This window comes from Erythrolamprus reginae, unplaced genomic scaffold (assembly GCF_031021105.1).
Source record: "Erythrolamprus reginae isolate rEryReg1 unplaced genomic scaffold, rEryReg1.hap1 H_21, whole genome shotgun sequence".
In the NCBI taxonomy this organism is placed as follows: domain Eukaryota; kingdom Metazoa; phylum Chordata; class Lepidosauria; order Squamata; family Dipsadidae; genus Erythrolamprus; species Erythrolamprus reginae.
This window is the reverse complement of record NW_027248475.1, coordinates 224,997-242,561: the sequence shown is the minus strand read 5'-3', so window position 1 is coordinate 242,561 and position 17,565 is coordinate 224,997. Positions and strand designations below refer to the sequence as shown.

The 17,565-nt window shown below is 39.8% G+C and overlaps 1 protein-coding gene and 1 long non-coding RNA gene across 8 annotated transcripts in view; both read left to right on the top strand.

Moving 5' to 3' along the window:
- Positions 1 to 2,588, top strand: part of LOC139155479 (complement factor H-related protein 2-like) — a 36,926-nt gene extending 34,338 nt beyond the window's left edge. For all 7 annotated transcript variants that reach the window (XR_011557074.1, XR_011557075.1, XM_070730623.1 and 4 more), the window contains one exon: positions 2,181 to 2,588. Coding sequence is in view for 5 of the 7 variants with exons in the window: in XM_070730621.1 (XP_070586722.1) it covers positions 2,181 to 2,263 (83 nt within the window). In the remaining 2 variants the exon portion in view is untranslated. The remainder of the gene's footprint in view (positions 1 to 2,180) is intronic.
- Positions 1 to 17,565, top strand: part of LOC139155477 (uncharacterized) — a 297,390-nt gene that overhangs the window by 240,038 nt on the left and 39,787 nt on the right. The window lies entirely within an intron of this gene.

Below are 17,565 nucleotides of genomic sequence, written 5' to 3'. Positions count from 1 at the left end.
AATAAAATTAACTTTAACATTAACTTATTTAGTTTAACCCTGCTGTTCTCCTCAGGTCCTTTTAGACACAAAACAAAATTGTAAAAGATTGTAAAAAAAATTTCCCTGCATATCTGAAACTTGAAATTACATGACTTTGTCTCATTTGATGGGCTATTTCTAAGGGTTTTTTTTTTATTGTTTAGTTTTTGCTGGGCAAAAATACTTACACTTGTACTCCTCCGTGTCCTTTTAGACCCAGAGTAAAAAAAGTTGGTTTTACCTACTGAAAGTGTTCTTTTGAATACTTTTTTCACTAGTATATTAATTTGAACATTTCTGAACTCAATGAAATGAAATATGAAATGAAAGAATTGATGCTTATTTGTTTATTTTGCTCATAAAAGCCTGCCCCCCCTGCTGTGTGCAATTTTTTCAATTTACAGATAGATTAGCCTGCAAAATCTGAATTTTAAAAATATCTTTGGCATTGGCATATTAATTTGAACATTTCTGAACATAATGAAATGAAAAATGAAATGAAAAATGTATGCTTATTTGTTTATTTTGCTTAGAAAAGGCCTTCCCCCTCCCTTCCTCCCCCAGCTGTGTGCAATTACTAACCACTGCTATTGTCCGCGTATTTACTGTACACTTGTACTCCTCCAGGTCCTTTTAGACCCAGAGTAAAAAAAGGTTGGTTTTAGCTACTGGAAGTGTCTTTTTTAATACTTTTTTCACTAGTATACTAATTTGAACATTTCTGAACATAATGAAATGAAAAATGAAATGAAAAAAATGGTGCTTATTTGTGTATTTTGCTCAGAAAAGGGCCTTCCCCCCCACCAGGCTAATCTATCTATAAATTGAAAAAAATTGCACACAGCCGGGGGGGGCAGGCTTTTCTGAGCAAATTAAACAAATAAGCATTAATTTTTTTCATTTCATTTTTCATTTCATTGTGTTCAGAAATGTTCAAATTAGTATACTAGTGAAAAAAGTATTCAAAATCCCACTTCCAGTAGCTAAATCCAACCTTTTTTTTACTCTGGGTCTAAAAGGACCCAAGGACCAAAAGTGTACAGTAAATGCGAGGAGAACAGCAGGGTTAATTAATTGGATTTATCTATTGTATATCATTGTTTCTTTCAAATGTTGTAAGCCACCCTGAGTCCTCGGAGCGGCATATAAATCAAATAAATAAATAAATAAGTAAGTAAGTAAATAAATGAATGAATAAATAAATAAATAAATGCAAGAAATAAAATAAAAAGTATGAGCATTCATTTGGAACCATTAATTTTGAGGCAAGTAAATTTATTGCATGGAGTTTCCATTTATCATTTCAGTCCCAGTACAGAGGAATGTAAGAATCTGGTCTAAGAATCTTCCAGGATTCAGAAACTCATTATGAAAGGACAGATATTTTTTCCTTCCTGCCCCATTACTTGTTTTAAGTATTATTCCCATGATACTTCTTTCCCATTGTTTTGAATGGAAACAATTTTATTTAGATCACAGGAATCTTATTGTATAATGAGGCTTTCCTTTGAAATTACAATTAATACCAATAGGAATAACAAAATACTAATTTTTTTCAAGAGTTAAAATTAAATATCAATTATTTCTGTAATGGGGCTTCTTTCTAATCAATGAAAGAAGCTTTTTCGGTATTGCTGGACTACAGCTCCCAATGTCCTTCTATTGGGCTGTGTTGTCAGAGAATAATGGGAGTTTGTTTATTCACTGCATTTGTATTCCATCTTTTCTCAAGTGTATCCCTGGTGAGGATGAATTAAAGTTTGGTAACATCTACTTTCCCACTCTTGTTTTTAAAATATTGGGCTTCAGGGTCTTTCTGACTGCCACAGTTGATATCCAAAAATAACAAGAATGGTTAATAAATATTCTTTAAATTTGTTATTGTAAGTTATATTATTGTAAAAAGTAATTTCTTTTTAAAAAAAGGAGAACATTGCCCAGAGGTCTACAAATTTTGAGTCACTTGAGTAATTTTAAGTAATTGAATTGCTGACATTTCAGAGCCTTCTTGCCCATGTATGGAATCAATTTAATATCGCAAAGTTATCAGAGGCTGTATTTTTCTGTAGATCAAGATCTAGCCATTTTTAAAAAAATTACGGTATATAAAATGTAGAGATGCACATTTATTTCTTCATTCTTCACATTGTATTTTACAGATCTAACTAAAGGAACAACAGAACATGCACACCGTTCTTTGAACCAGAAGATGAATATCAAAAATTATTTATCATTCTCCTAAAATATGACCACATTAAACTGTATTGTCTATAGCTATCAACAAAGTATCTGAACCTAAAAGTCTACTTTGTAAAAACCAAGTTTTACCAACTGGGAAAAAGTTAACATTTACAAACAAACCTGCAGACTATATTTAAGGCAGATACATCTACAATGAAGAATTTACATTTTTTAAAAATATACATTTTATCAGTAAACATTTAATTAATCTGAATTATCAGTCAGCAGGTCAACTAAACACAATAAAAATAGAAACTTGTAATTAATATTTTTAGCTTAAAGATGTGCTGAGTTCTAAAATAAAAATAAATATTTTTTTCACCAAACAATTTGTAATATATTCTTTAAATAACAGAGATAGAGAGCAAACTCTCTAATTCACAGTCCAATCCAAGTTCCAGAAGCAGTCTAGTCTTCCTTGGGTTGTTCTGGAGGTAGCCCAATATACCTTCATGCTCAGATCAACCAAGTGAATTTGCTTTGATGTATAGCATGGGAAAATAACAAATGGGTTCAAGGTTTTGTTTTTCTTTTTAACAGTATGAAATTATATAATTATTTATTAACAATTAAAATTAAGCTAGATCTTATAAATTGATGCAGGGCTTGCCAAACCACATTCCTTCATAAACTTTGACACAGAATGGAATGAAATGTACTAAATGTTCTAAAACCACTAATTACAGTAGTTCCTCTTCTGATCTTTAAAAATCCACCAAATCATTTTTGGCCTTTCATCCTTATGTGATTGTATCATCTCTGAATTTGAAATAATTCATTGGCTTGGCTTCTGATTGTATAATAGATGACAATTGGCTTGATGTTATGAACAGGACTCCAGGACAATAACATTCTGGGGGGGGGGCAGGAAATTTCAGCTGATAAGTTTCCATTCCTTGTTACACCCACCTAAATTAGGGGGAGTCAGTCTGGGCCTTTGCCTAATAACTTTGTCTGTTTCTTACTTGTAGCTATGATACAATTCCAGTTTGAGGATAGGTGGTTTATTAGCTTATTAATAAATAATTAGAAACTTTGGTAAGCTATTAATTGATTTTAGTTAGCACTATTAGTTTATTTGTGCCTTTGCCTACAAGAAGTAACATCTTTTTAACACCTGTTGGCAAGATCTAGAGGGGCTGACCACAAACACCTCATAGGTTGTTCAGAAATATTTCCTATATAACTGGTAGGTCGTGACTTTGACACTTGGCTAAGATTCATTGCAAGTAAACTCAATATTGAAATTAAGGAAAATAAAATGGTATTTAGTTTACACTTAAGCTGATAAAGATGTTTAAATGGGGGTCTGGAGATAAGTAAAGTGTATCATTAACATAGTAAAAAACACACCTAGCGGTTCAATCTATAATAGTCCAGCCTATCAGTACAGAAGGAGACAGAATAGGGATGCAGATCAAAATAGGAAAGAAAATAGTAAGAGAACATTTATCCAATCTGAATAAGTTCAAATCACCAGGACCAGATGGATTTCATCTCAGGGAACTAAAGGAGCTGGCAGATGTGTTTTTGTAGCTACTAAAGGAAGTTTTTTAGAGTTCTTGGAGCATGGTAAAACTGCTAGAGGACTGGAATACAGCTGAAGAGCCCTTCACTCCTCCCCTCGAAACAGAATACCCTACGAGACTAAGACTTTCAATCCTGGGTCTTGAAAGCGTAGAACTAAGACGCCTTAAACATGATCTAAGTATTCAAGATTATATGCTGCAACGTCCTGCCTGTTGGTGACTACTTCAGCTTCAACCACAACAACACAAGGGCACACAACAGGTTTAAACTTAATATTAACCACTCCAAACTTGACTGTAAAAAATACAACTTCAGTAACCGAGTTGTCAAAGCGTGGAACTCCATAGTGTCATCCCCCAATCCCCAACACGTTACCCTTAGATTATCCACGGTTGACCTATCCAGATTCCTAAGAGGTCAGTAAGGGGCGAGTACAAGTGCACTAGAGTGCCTTCCGTCCCCTGTCCTATTGCTCTCCTATATCTCCTATACCTTTCTTCTATTCTTGTATCTCTTCTTCTATTCTTTCATTGATATGTTCTATTCCTATAACTTCTCTTCTATTCTTTCTTAGATATATTTTACTATGAGTATATCCTCTACAACCTTCATCATGTATTTTACTATGTGTATACCCACTAAAACCCTAATTGTGTACTGGGCAAAATCAATCAATCAATAAAAATATAGTTGCTACAACAGTATCGAGTCTGCCTTAGATATTTTAGTTTCCATGACCAATGTTCCCTCTAATATTTTTTTGGTGTGGGCAGAAAAGTATAACGTCTGAGAGGCGCATTTTCATGCCTGGGCGTGGATTGGTTAGAAACCTAGTTGTTAAGCAAATCTGGCTTCTCTGCCCCCCTGCCCCCATTGTCTTTGTTTGTGAGAAGGTTGCAAAAGTCACGTAACCTCAAGACACAGCAACTGTCATAAATATGAAATGGCGGCCAAGTTTTGATCACACGATTGTGGGGCTGCTGCGAAGGTCATAAGTGTGAAAAGGGGGCATAAGTCACTTTTTCAAGGCCATCGTGACTTTGAATGGTCAGTAAATGAACCGTTGTAAGTCGAGGACAACCTGCTTTCCCCCCTAGATGTTTTCTGGGGAGCTTCAAAATGGACTCATGATCTGCTTCTAAAAGAGTGCACTGGTCGGACAGATAATCCTCGACTTCTGTTCTGACCCCAGTGGATGCCAACGATTCAATTGCCTGAGTAAGACAGTTATTAAGTGAGTTCTGCCTCTCTTTACCATCTTTCTTGCCACAGTCATTAAATGAATCCCTGCAGTTACTTGTCAGAAGATCCCAAAAGATGTTCACATAATCCTGGGACATTGCCACCATCATAACTACAGAACAGTTGTCAAGTGTCCAAAGTTTGATCCAATAACCCCTTTATTTTTCTAACAAAGTCCTTCCTTCCTAGAAGGAAGAATAGAAAGAATAAAATGGAAAAGGGGATTAAAACACAAGGTCCTGGGAAAATCCGGAATGGCAATGCAAACTCCACAAGCACGATCAGATAATCTTCCACACTGCGAGGCTGGCACACTGCCCATTTAACAACAGCCCTAATTACTTGAACCCCACCCAACCACAGGTAGACTCTATTATCTCCTGTAATATCTGCGAAGCTGTTCTCTTCTATGCATAGCTCTACGCATGCGTGGGTCTATGACAACTGCCCCATCAGAGTCTATCAAAGATAAGGAAGATGAAGACTGGTTTCTTTCTGGCTGCCCGCCAGGCCCCCCTCTGAAGGTCCCATCTCACAGACACAGAAGCTGTCGGCAGCAAAACAGGCCTGTGACATTTGGATGTTTCACCCACCTCCACCTCCACCCCCCACAGTCCTTGGGGCAGGAGCTGGGCCAGAGCTAACCACAATAGGTATGGTAGTATCTTCAGGTGGTATCAGGAGAATAGCCCCTATAGCTTTGAGCGTTTTCCTGTCACACTTCTTCTGCGGTTTATACTTCTCTGATATTGGAATGCAATCTATTTTTTTCCTTTTACCTAGACATTCCCCCATTCAGGAGCTCCAAAAAGCTTTGGTCTTTCTTGCTGTCCTGGTCTTCTAACATGGACCCATCTGCATGGTGGTGACATTTGCCATCATTATGTCTCGAGCAGACCCCTTTGCTAAAAGAGATCCTTAGAAGGAAAGAGGAGCTTTGTTTAACAATCACAGTCCATTGCCTTCCTACAGTAGTTCAATATTTTGTCATCAGTTTTATAGGTACTTATATCCCTATTTGTACCTTCCTTCCTTCTTCCTTTCTTTTTCCCCTTCTAATTACTGTATTTCTCTTCTCTGTTAGAACCCTAAACGCTTCCATACCCACATTTCTGGATTCCAATGATGGGAGCTAAGCTTTTGCAATTACAGATAGTCCTTGACTTGTGACCACTCATTCAGCAACCATTAAAAGCTACAATGGCACTGAATCGGGAGGACTTTCAATGCTTCACAAAGTTCCAGCTTTACAGCATGTGATTTCCTATATATTCCTGCAAGCTTCCCACAAGTAAAATCAATTATGAAGGTTGCAGTGTCCTGGAGTCATGTGATCGCTTTTTGTGACCTTCTGACAAACGAGGAAACCAGATTCATTTAACAACCCTGTTACTAATTTAACAGCTACAGTGATTCACTTAACAAATGTGCCAAGAAAAGTCATAAAATGGGGCAAAACTCACTTAACAATTCTCTCACTTAACAACATACTGTAAATTTTGTAGTCATAAATTGAGGACTATCTGTATTTTGCCATTCTGTGATGGAAATTCTGGTTCCAACTGCCACTGTAAGCTGAGGAATACATTTGACATACTTTAATTTATCAAAAAGCAGCTAAACGAGGGAAATGTCTGTGTTTGGCTAGTTCACTCAGCCTTCTATTCTTTAAAAACAAGAATATCACTTCCTTTTGTCATATCTTCCTTTAAGCAGTTTCTAATGATTCCCACACGTGATGCAGTTATAAAGATCTACACTTTATTCATTGCTTTCTCTCCACTCTCCTCAGCAAGGCCTGCAAACATTTAACCATAGCATCTGATGTAGGCCTCACATGCTCACCCACCATAGATTCCTATGACACTCATCTGTTTGTCTGTGTGAAAGAGTTCCAATTCAATATTTGAACCAGTAGGGCCCAAACAATATTGCTGAACCAACTAGGTAAATGATTTCATTTAATTTATTATATTTCTATGGCACCCAACTCCCAAAGGACTCTGAAATATTTACCCTGGAATATTGCATCCTTTGTTATAGGGCAGTGATGGTGAAATTATGGCATGGGTGCCACAGGTGGCATGCGGAACCACATCTGCTGGCACATGAGCCATTACCACAGCTCAGTTCCAATGTGCATATGTGTGCTGGCCAGCTGGTTTTTGGTTCATCCAGAGGATCTGAGAAGGCATTTTCAGCTTATGGAGAGTCTCTGGGGTGATGGGGGAGGGCATTTTTGGTTCTGGAGCTTGGAGAGGGTGAAAAATGGGCCTACCAAGCTTTCAAGCCTCCAGAGGGTCTCTGGGGGAGCAGTAGAGGCCATTTTTGCCATCCCCAGGCATTGAATTATGAGTATGGGCACTCACACATGAGCGAGAGCACACACATACACGGGCTTTCTGCACATAAGGGAAAAAAGGTTCATCATCGCTGCTATAGGGACTCATGGAGAGAACCTTAGAAATAATATTCAGAGACAGTTTCAGAAATAACAAGGGCAGAAACCTTTTATAAAGCCCAGAAAAAGAGATAATTATTAAGAAAAGGATCAAACTGACTCCTCTTGACTTAGATGATTGTAAGGAGGGAATGTAAAAAATAAGCAGATTTGCAAGATACTGATACTATGGTCTATCTCATGAAAATTTAGTTCTGATTTTCACATGGAGCTGATTTCTTGATCTGGTGTACTTCATTGGATAGAAATGTCTTCCAACTTTTGCAGCATCTCACTGCCTATCATTTATTTAGCAATATTGTCAGTTAGTAGATGTCCTGTGTCTGGTCCACTTTTTTCTTCTTTACCTCTTGCAGAGCGGAGAGATTGACTAAATTATTCTTTCTGAGCTGCTTTTCTCCCCAGTGTAGCACTTCCATAAAAAAAATGCTAACTGCAAGTTAACTAGTTCAGTTTTGTCATCTTGGTTGATTAGAATCATTCCTCTGGCACTGCTACTGACACCTTAGTCAGGTTTCAGCTAAAGACTTCTTTGACTATTACTAGGTAAAGTTTGCAGGCCTTCAATGTATACTTCCCTTGGTGTGCCTGCTTACTCTCTTGTGAATGCAATTATAAACATTCTCTTCTTTATCCCAGCATCACAGTGATTATTCCAAAGGGTGGGAGAGCAAGATTAAAGGCTACAAAATCAGCCCTTTCATCTGGCTTCCTTGTGAGTCAAGTTTCAGAAAACTTTCCCTTCATTTGGGCATATGGGGTCATAGCCATCTGATGCTAGAAAGCATGGGTTTCATATTCTATGGTCACGTGATGTACAGTGGTACCTCTACCTAAGAACATCTCCACTTAAGAACTTTTCTAGATAAGAACCGGGTGTTAAAGATTTTTTTGCCTCTTCTTAAGAACTATTTTCTACTTAAGAACCCGAGCCCAGAAAAATTTCCCAGGAAATTTGAGAGTGGCACGAAGGCCCAGCCAGTTTCCTGCCATTCCCCCTTTAATTCTGGCCACCTCGGGCTTTTCTGGGCTACCAGAGGAGCCTTTCAGTGGTGCTTAAGGAGGCTTTGGCAGTTCAGAGCGATCGAAGCATTTTACTTTTTCTGGGCACTTGGAGAGGGAATAAACCTCTGCCAGTGCCCAGAGAAAAAGAAACACTTCATTTTCCTTTCTTTGGGCACTTGGAGAGAGAGTAAACCACTTCACTGTGGAGACTCCTTCAAGCTGCCTCCCATACACCCAGTGTGAGGTTGCCTCCCACAGCATCTGGGCAAAAGGGGGCACTTAGCCCTGGCCAGATCAACTCGACTTCAGCCAAACACAGGAGTCACCACAGTAAGGAAAGGCACTGGCTACAAAGTGAGCGAGTGAGAGGAGAGGGGAGCCCTTAAGCATGGGAAGGAAGAGGAAGCAGGTAGCAGCAGCAGCAGCAGCCACTTTTTGGTCAAAGGAGCAGGATGTTCCCCCCTCTCCCCCACCTGGGTTTCTCTCTCTGGCACGGTGTATGGGAGGCAGCCTCACGTTGGGTGTATGGGAGGTGTGTGCTCCTCCACGCCACCTCAGAGTCCCTCTTTTTTTATTAAGCCTTAAGTTTTGGATTTTTTTGATTCCCCTCACCTCACCTTCTTCCTTCAGCAGTGATTGTCCTCCTCCTCTTCTTCCTCCTCTTCCTTCCACCCAAATTTTATTTCTTTCCTAATAGGTTTGCATGCATTCTTTGGTTTTACATTGATTCCTATGGGAAAAATTGCTTCTACTTACAAAATTTTCTACTTAAGAACTTGGTCACAGAACGAATTAAGTTCTTAAGTAGAGGTACCACTGTGTCAGGAAATTTTGGGACATTTTTGCCTTTGTGTGATTGTGGCCTACATGTGACACATCTGGTCCATGGGCCACCAGTTTCAAAGGCCTGCTGAAGTAAAACCATAAGCATAAAATCATACGTTTGCAATTACATGATCTTTCACTTAGCAACTATTTCTTGTAATAAATGAATTGCTGGCTCCAATTGTGGCTGCTAAATGAGGGCTACTTGTATTCCTAATTTGCTAGGTTAGGTCAGTGGCAGACCTAATCTAGCAAATCAATTAATGTTTAGAAAAGGCCATTGAGATAATATCTTATATTTCCACCAAACAGCAATATCACATTTAAGAATGACACATCTTATTCCTTATGAAGTTCCATTCACTTTGTTCCTTAAAGCAGGTCAACCTTTTGGACCTTAGAGAACACTACATTCATAATTTTAAATCCCACAGACAATACAGATAATACAGTGGACTGTATTAAAAATTCCCATCTTAAAAGCCACTGGACTATATGTAAGGCAAATAACTAAAGGTAAAATGAAGAAGAAACCACTATGGTTTAGCAATGATGTAAGTCAAGTGCTATAATCAATGAAAAAAAGGCTGCCTATAGGAGGTATAAAGAGTCTGGAGGTATAGCTGATAGAGAGGTGTATAAAATGAGACAAAAGGAGGTGATAGGAAGAAGAAAAACTGCAACATCATGAAGCTTAGTACCGGGAATAATACATGCATTGATGGGAATAAGGAGATCACTGACCATTTCAATAGCTACTTCTGTTCAGTTTTCTCAAAAGACACCTTACAATATAATACTATAGATGGATATAGCATTGCTTCCAGCTGTATGGATTCATCTCCAGTGATCTTAGAAGCCGATGTCTTAGAAGAACTTGAACGATTAAAGATAAATAAGGCAATGGGTCCAGATGGCATCCACCCCAGAGTTCTTAAAGAACTCAGATTGGTCACTGCTGCCCCCCTGACTGATTTGTTTAACCAATCCCTGTTAACAGGAGATGTTCCTGAGGATTGGAGAATGGCCAGTGTTGTGCCTATCCACAAGAAGGGAAATAGAGAAGTAGCTAGCAACTACAGGCCAGTTAGCTTGACATCAGTTATAGTTAAAATGATGGAGACTCTACTCAAAAAGAGGATGAATCAGCACCTAAAAAACAACAATTTATTGGACCCAAATCAGCATGGCTTTACTGAAGGCAAATAATGTCAAACTAATCTCATTGATTTATTTGACTATATCACAAAGGTGTTGGATGAAGGTGGTGCCGTGGATATTGCCTATCTGGACTTCAGCAAAGCCTTTTATATAGTTCCACATAAAGAGCTGATAGATAAATTAGTGAAGATTGGACTTAATCCCTGGATAGTTCAGTAGATTTGCAGCTGGCTGAAGCATAGACATGAGAGAGTTGTTAATGGCGAGTATTCTGAGCAGAGACGGGTTACAAGCAGTGTGCCACAAGGGTCTATTCTGGGTCCTATTCTTTTTTATATGTTTGTGAGTGACATGGGGGAAGGTTTGTTAGGGAAGGTTTGCCTATTTGCCGATGACTCTAAAGTGTGCAATAGGGTTCATATTCCTGGAGACGTGTGTAATATGGCAAATAATTTACTAGGTAAATGGTCAAAGCAATGGAAACTGCAGTTTAATGTTTCCAAATGTAAAATAATGCACTTGGGGAAAAGGAATCCTCAATCTGAGTATTGTATTGGCAGTTCTGTGTTAGCAAAAACTTCAGAAGAGAAGAATTTAGGGGTAGTGACTTCTGACAGTCTCAAAATGGGTGAGAAGTGTGGTCGGGCAGTAGGAAAAGCAAGTAGGATGCTTGGCTGCATAGCTAGAGGTATAACAAGCAGGAAGAGGGAGATTGTGATCCTACTATATAGAGCGCTGGTTAGACCACATTTGGAATACTGTGTTCAGTTGTGGAGACCTCACCTACAAAAAGATATTGACAAAATTGAACGGGTCCAAAGACGGGCTACAAGAATGGTGGAAGGTCTTAAGCATAAAACGTATCAGGAAAGACTTAATGAACTCAATCTGTATAGTCTGGAGGACAGAAGGAAAAGGGGGGACATGATCGAAACATTTAAATATGTTAAAGGGTTAAATAAGGTTCAGGATGGAAGTGTTTTTAATAGGAAAGTGAACACAAGAACAAGGGGACACAATCTGAAGTTAGTTGGGGGAAAGATCAAAAGCAACATGAGAAAATATTATTTCACTGAAAGAGTAGTAGATCCTTGGAACAAACTTCCAGCAGACATGGTTGGTAAATCCACAGTAACTGAATTTAAACATGCCTGGGATAAACATATATCCATCCTAAGATAAAATACAAAAAATAGTATAAGGGCAGACTAGATGGATCATGAGGTCTTTTTCTGCCGTCAGTCTTCTATGTTTCTATGTTTCTATACGAATCCAGCACACCACTTGCTAAAGCACCTGGACTCCCAGTGGTGCAATGAGGTCTGTTTGTACATGGTATGTAACCTACTTGGGTATTGCCATACAGTACACTAACAATGTTAGTCTACTGTTAGTAAAATATAGAGACTGTATCTTTAAGGAAATATTACTGGTTGGCCATAAGAGGGCGCCAGCATTGTTCCCTTTAGGGGGAGTTACTTTGTTAGTGATACCTTTGCCTGTGAGTTGTATTATTCTTGCTGTGTGCAGTTTGTAAACTATTAGAGTTATATTGTTGATTCTGTATATTTGTAAATAATAATATTGTATATACATTGATACTAAGTCTGAGTCATTGTCTGGCTAACCCACATTACCTACATCCACAACAACTCTGCTTAATGTATGTTGAAGGTTTTGCACTGAGACATACTAACAAGGTCCTCTAGGCATTCTCTCCCCCCCTCTCTTTCTCTTCCCCTCTCCCCCTCTCCCCCACTCTCTTTCTCTCTTCCCCCTCTCATCTCTCTCCCTTTGTCTGTCTCATCTCTTTCTCTCTCTCCCTCTTTCTCATCTCTCTCCCCTCTCCTCTCCCTCTCACCCCCACCCCTCTCGTGTGCACACCCGCAAGACCCAGCAAGAGATGAAGCTTCACTCCCATTTTGGAATTTGGAGCAAATCCCCATCTCCCGCCCTTCCCTTCTCAGGCCAGGTGAAGAGTGCCTGACATGGGAGGGCAAGGGGTGGGGCAACCACTGGTGTGTTCAGCTGGCAGGAAGCCACAGCATGGGGAAGAATGAGCCATAGGTTGGTGAAACCCATTACTTTAACCGGCCTGTGCCACTACCACCACCCCCTCTTTGCACCATTACCTCATTCCAACCAGTGAGGTCTGTGCAGCAAAGTTGCAAGTTTCACATAGCAGAAACTTCCAACCCCACCCTGAGCTGCCTGGCTGGTCTCATATTACAGAGCTGGCCATTAGTCATCCTCGAGCAGCTCCTCCACCAGGTGTGCCACAGACCACCCAAATTTTCTCACTGAATGGTTGGTGACCTCTGCAAGCATAGATTTGTTACTCTATGGCAGTGATGGCGAACCTTTTTGGTTCACATGCCAAAAAGGTATGTGGGGGTTGCTAGCATGTGTGCATATGCCCACATTCCTTTCCTCCCCCACCCACACATATGCACACAAAGATACACACACACACACACACACACACACACACAGGTGCTGCCCCTGCACAGAACATAATCCCCCCACCATCCCCACGCATGTGCGCAGACCTCACCAAAACCTGGGATGGTGAAAAAAACAGAACAAACCAGAATTTAGGAAAAATGGATTTCAGGTTCGTTTGTTATGCTGTTTTTTGCACTCCAAGGCTTCAGGAAGCTTTCCTAAACCTTCCAGAGTGCCAAAAACAGCACAATGGGCATACCCGAAGTGCATTTTCCAAACTTCCGGTTTGCCTATTGAGTAGTTTTTTGCAATCTGGGGCTTCAGGGAAGCATACCTAAAGAATCTGGAGGGTGAAATGGCCTTCCTTAAGGCCAAAAGTCAGCTGGCCAGCACACACATGTATGCTGGAGCTGACAAAGGGCAACGTCTTGTGTGCCCTCCAATACGGCCCTGCGTGCCACCTTTCACCCTCTAAATGCTTCATGGTTGCGAAAATAAGAAGTTTCCTGGCTCATTTTATCACACGTGGTGGACTTGTCCGGAAGCACGTAAATTTTGGACATGAATTCATGATTGGATTCAGAAGATTTTAAGAAAGACTATTGATCTTAGATCCGAGATGCCTTCTGGGTATTTTACCAGATAATTTTGATAAAGAAGAGACATATTTAATTATACATATAAATACAGCAGCTAGGATTGTATATGCACAATGTTGGAAATTGAATAGGATACCAACGGAAAGGGAAGTTTTGAGAAAAATTATGGATTGTGCAGAGATGAGTAGATTGACTTTGAAACTTAAAGATAAACAAGACTCAGATTATTATAGAAATTTTGGGTAAGTTTTATGATTGGGTAGAAAATTAAGAGATACATTATGTATGTATTAGTAATTGGTTAACTTTGGAAAAATTGAAACAAGATAATTTGATTTAAGCTCTGCAAGCCAGATGGCAAAGATGAGAAATGGTTGTAGCACTATATAATGATATAGAAACATAGAAACAAAAAACATAGAAGTCTGACCGCAGAAAAAGACCTCATGGTCCATCTAGTCTGCCCTTATAATATTTTCTGTATTTTATCTTAGGATGGATATATGTTTATCCCAGGCATGTTTAAATTCAGTTACTGTGGATTTATCTACCACATCTGCTGGAAGTTTATTCCAAGGATCTACTACTCTTTCAGTAAAATAATATTTTCTCATGTTGCTTTTTATCTTTCCCCCAACTAACTTCAGATTCTGTCCCCTTGTCCTTGTGTTCACTTTCCTATTAAGAACACTTCCCTCCTGGACATTATTTAACCCTCTAATATATTTAAATGTTTCGATCATGTCCCCCCTTTTCCTTCTGTCCTCCAGACTATACAGATTGAGTTCATTAAGTCTTTCATGATACTTTTATGCTTAAGACCTTCCACCATTCTTGTAGCCCGTCTTTGGACCCGTTCAATTTTGTCAATATCTTTTTGTAGGTGAGGTCTCCACAACTGAACACAGTATTCCAAATGTGGTCTCACCAGCATTCTATATAGCGGGATCATAATCTCCCTCTTCCTGCTTGTTATACCTCTAGCTATGCAGCCAAGCATCCTACTTGCTTTCCTTACCGCCTGATTGAACTGTTCACCCATTTTGAGACTGTCAGAAATCACTGCCCCTAAATCCTTTTCTTCTGAAGTATTTGCTAACACAGAACTGCCGATACAATACTCAGATTGAGGATTCCTTTTCCCCAAGTGCATTATTTTACATTTGTAAACATTAAACTGCAGTTTCCATTGCTTTGACCATTTATCTAGTAAAGCTAAATCATTTACCATATTACAGACGCCTCCAGGAATATCAACCCTATTGCACACTTTAGAGTCATCAGCAAATAGGCAAACCTTCCCTACCAAATCTTCCCCTATGTCACTCACAAACATATTAAAAAGAATAGGACCCATAACAGACCCTTGTGGCACACCGCTTGTAACCTGACTCTGCTCAGAATACTCGCCATTAACAATAACTCTCTGATGTCTATGCTTCAGCCAGCTGCAAATCCATTGAACTATCCAGGGATTAAGTCCAATCTTCACTAATTTATCTACCAGCTCTTTATGTGGAACCCTATCAAAGGCTTTGCTGAAGTCCAGATAGGCAATATCCACGGCACCACCTTCATCCAACACCTTTGTGACATAGTCAAAGAAATCAATTAGATTAGTCTGACATGATTTACCTTCAGTAAAGCCATGCTGATTTGGGTCCAATAAGTTATTGTTTTTTAGGTGCTGATTCATCCTCTTTTTGAGTAGAGTCTCCATCATTTTAACTACAACTGATGTCAAGCTAACTGGCCTGTAGTTACCAGCTTCTTCTCTACTGCCCTTCTTGTGGATAGGCACAACACTGACCATTCTCCAATCCTCAGGAACTTCTCCTGTTAACAAGGATTGGTTAACCAAATCAGTCAGGGGGGTAGCAATGACAGATCTGAGTTCTTTAAGAATTCTGGGGTGGATGCCATCTGGACCCATTGCCTTATTTATCTTTAATCATTCAAGTTCTTCTAAGACATCGGCTTCTAAGATCACTGAAGCTGAATCCGTACAGCTGGAAGCAATGCTATATCCATCTATAGTATTATTTTGTAAGGTGTCTTTTGAGGAAACTGTACAGAAGTAGCTATTGAAATGGTCAGCAATCTCCTTATTCCCATTAATGCATGTATTATTCCCGGTACTAAGCTTCGTGATGCTACAGTTTTTCTTTTTCTTATCACTAATATATCTGAAGAAGGTTTTATCCCCCTTCTTTACAGATTTGGCAATTTCTTCCTCTTTTGAGGCTTTAGCAGCATATATTATCTGTTTTGCCTCCTTCTGTCTCATTTTACACACCTCCCTATCAGCTATACTTCCAGACTCTTTATAGCTCCTATAGGCAGCCTTTTTTTCATTGACTATAGCCCTTATATCATTGCTAAACCATAGCGGTTTCTTCTTCCTTTTACCTTTAGTTATTTGTCTTACATACAGTCCAGTGGCTTTTAAGATGGCCTTTTTTAATACAGTCCACTGGGTGCTCGCTCCTGCCATTTTATCCCTCCCCTTTAATTCATTATCTAAATATTCCCCCATTGCATTAAAATTTGTTTTTCTGAAATTCAATACTTTGGTTGCATTATAGGATTGCTCACAATGAGTTTTTTCATCAAACCACAAACATAGATGGTCACTGCAACCTAAATTTTCTCCCACCTTGACACCTGAAACCCAATTCCCATTCGTAAAAACTAAATCTAGAATATTCTCCCCTCTAGTTGGTGTCTTAACCAGCTGTGCCAGAGCTGCTCCTGTAAAGGCCTCTACTATATTCTTACTTTTGCATGTAAGGGCACTGGGGATATTCCAGTCAACATCAGGCATGTTGAAATCACCCATAACCACAATATCTCCCTTTACTGCCATATAATAATAGTGATATAAAACAAAATTTACTTATTGTTTAGACTTTAAACATATAGAACTTTATTTTACGATGTAGGTGATATATTATGAATAGTTTCTTTTATTAAATATACATATTGTCAGGACAAAATCTTCATGTGGAGTTAGAGAGTTCAGTCTGACACAACACAAGGGGGGATGGGAGGGGTAGTGAGTAGTCAGAGGGGAAAGTTACCAGACACAACCAAAGATTCCTTTCTCCAAGCCAAGGTCACCTTTTGTTCTGCCTCAACTGAAGAGAAGAGGAAGTTGATAAGCCCCTGCACACAGACTTGCTCTCGTGATGAACTTGTGGGTGTGGGGGATGTAAGATGAACCTTAACCTAGGTGGGATTCTAGGAACTATTCAGAATCGGAATGACGATGGCGTAGCTCTGATTGAGAGAATTGGACTGGGACTTGATTTATTTCTCAGATGCTATTTGGAACGCTGACATTAAATTCCGATTCTCATCTTCTTCAGCTACTGGCGGAGGAGTAAACTCAGGAGAAATGCAAGAGAAGGAGTTAACTGAAGACCCTAAGGAAAGGGATGAAGGCATGGGAGGGGCACGGCGGAAGAGAGCTGCTGATGAAACAACCCCCCCCTCAGGATTTGTCTCTTCTTGGAGCCGTGGGAGGCCAGGACCCTCTGACCAAGAGAATTGAGAAACAATTCAGTGCTGGCTGGTCGCCCCCCCCCCCCCCGCAAATTGGAGCTCACTGAGAAGCCAATTTGTTGATCAGCCTGAATTGGGGAGCCTGCAATCGGTGTCCAGGAGCCAGTCCTTGGCAGATCTCCCTGACTATTTTGGACATCTGACTGTAAGTGGAACAACCCCTAAACAGAGCCCCCAGACCCGCGGATGGGTCTTGAAAGCCCCAGGGGATTTTAATGCTGAGTTAGGGAAGGAGACCCAGTGAAGTGAACAAACCCTTTCTTTCCACATGGCTGCGAGTGAAACCCCTAAAAGTGCTGTAGGAGAATTGAAAACTACCTGGGGGACACTTCCTTCTGAGCCCAGGTTGGCAGCCAGATCCAATGGGGGAGACAAGACCCTGGGGGAGACAAGACCCTGGGGAATGCCCTGAGATGAAGATGTCTGGGACTGTGTATATTCCGGGGATAGGATGGTCCCAGTGCCAGTGGG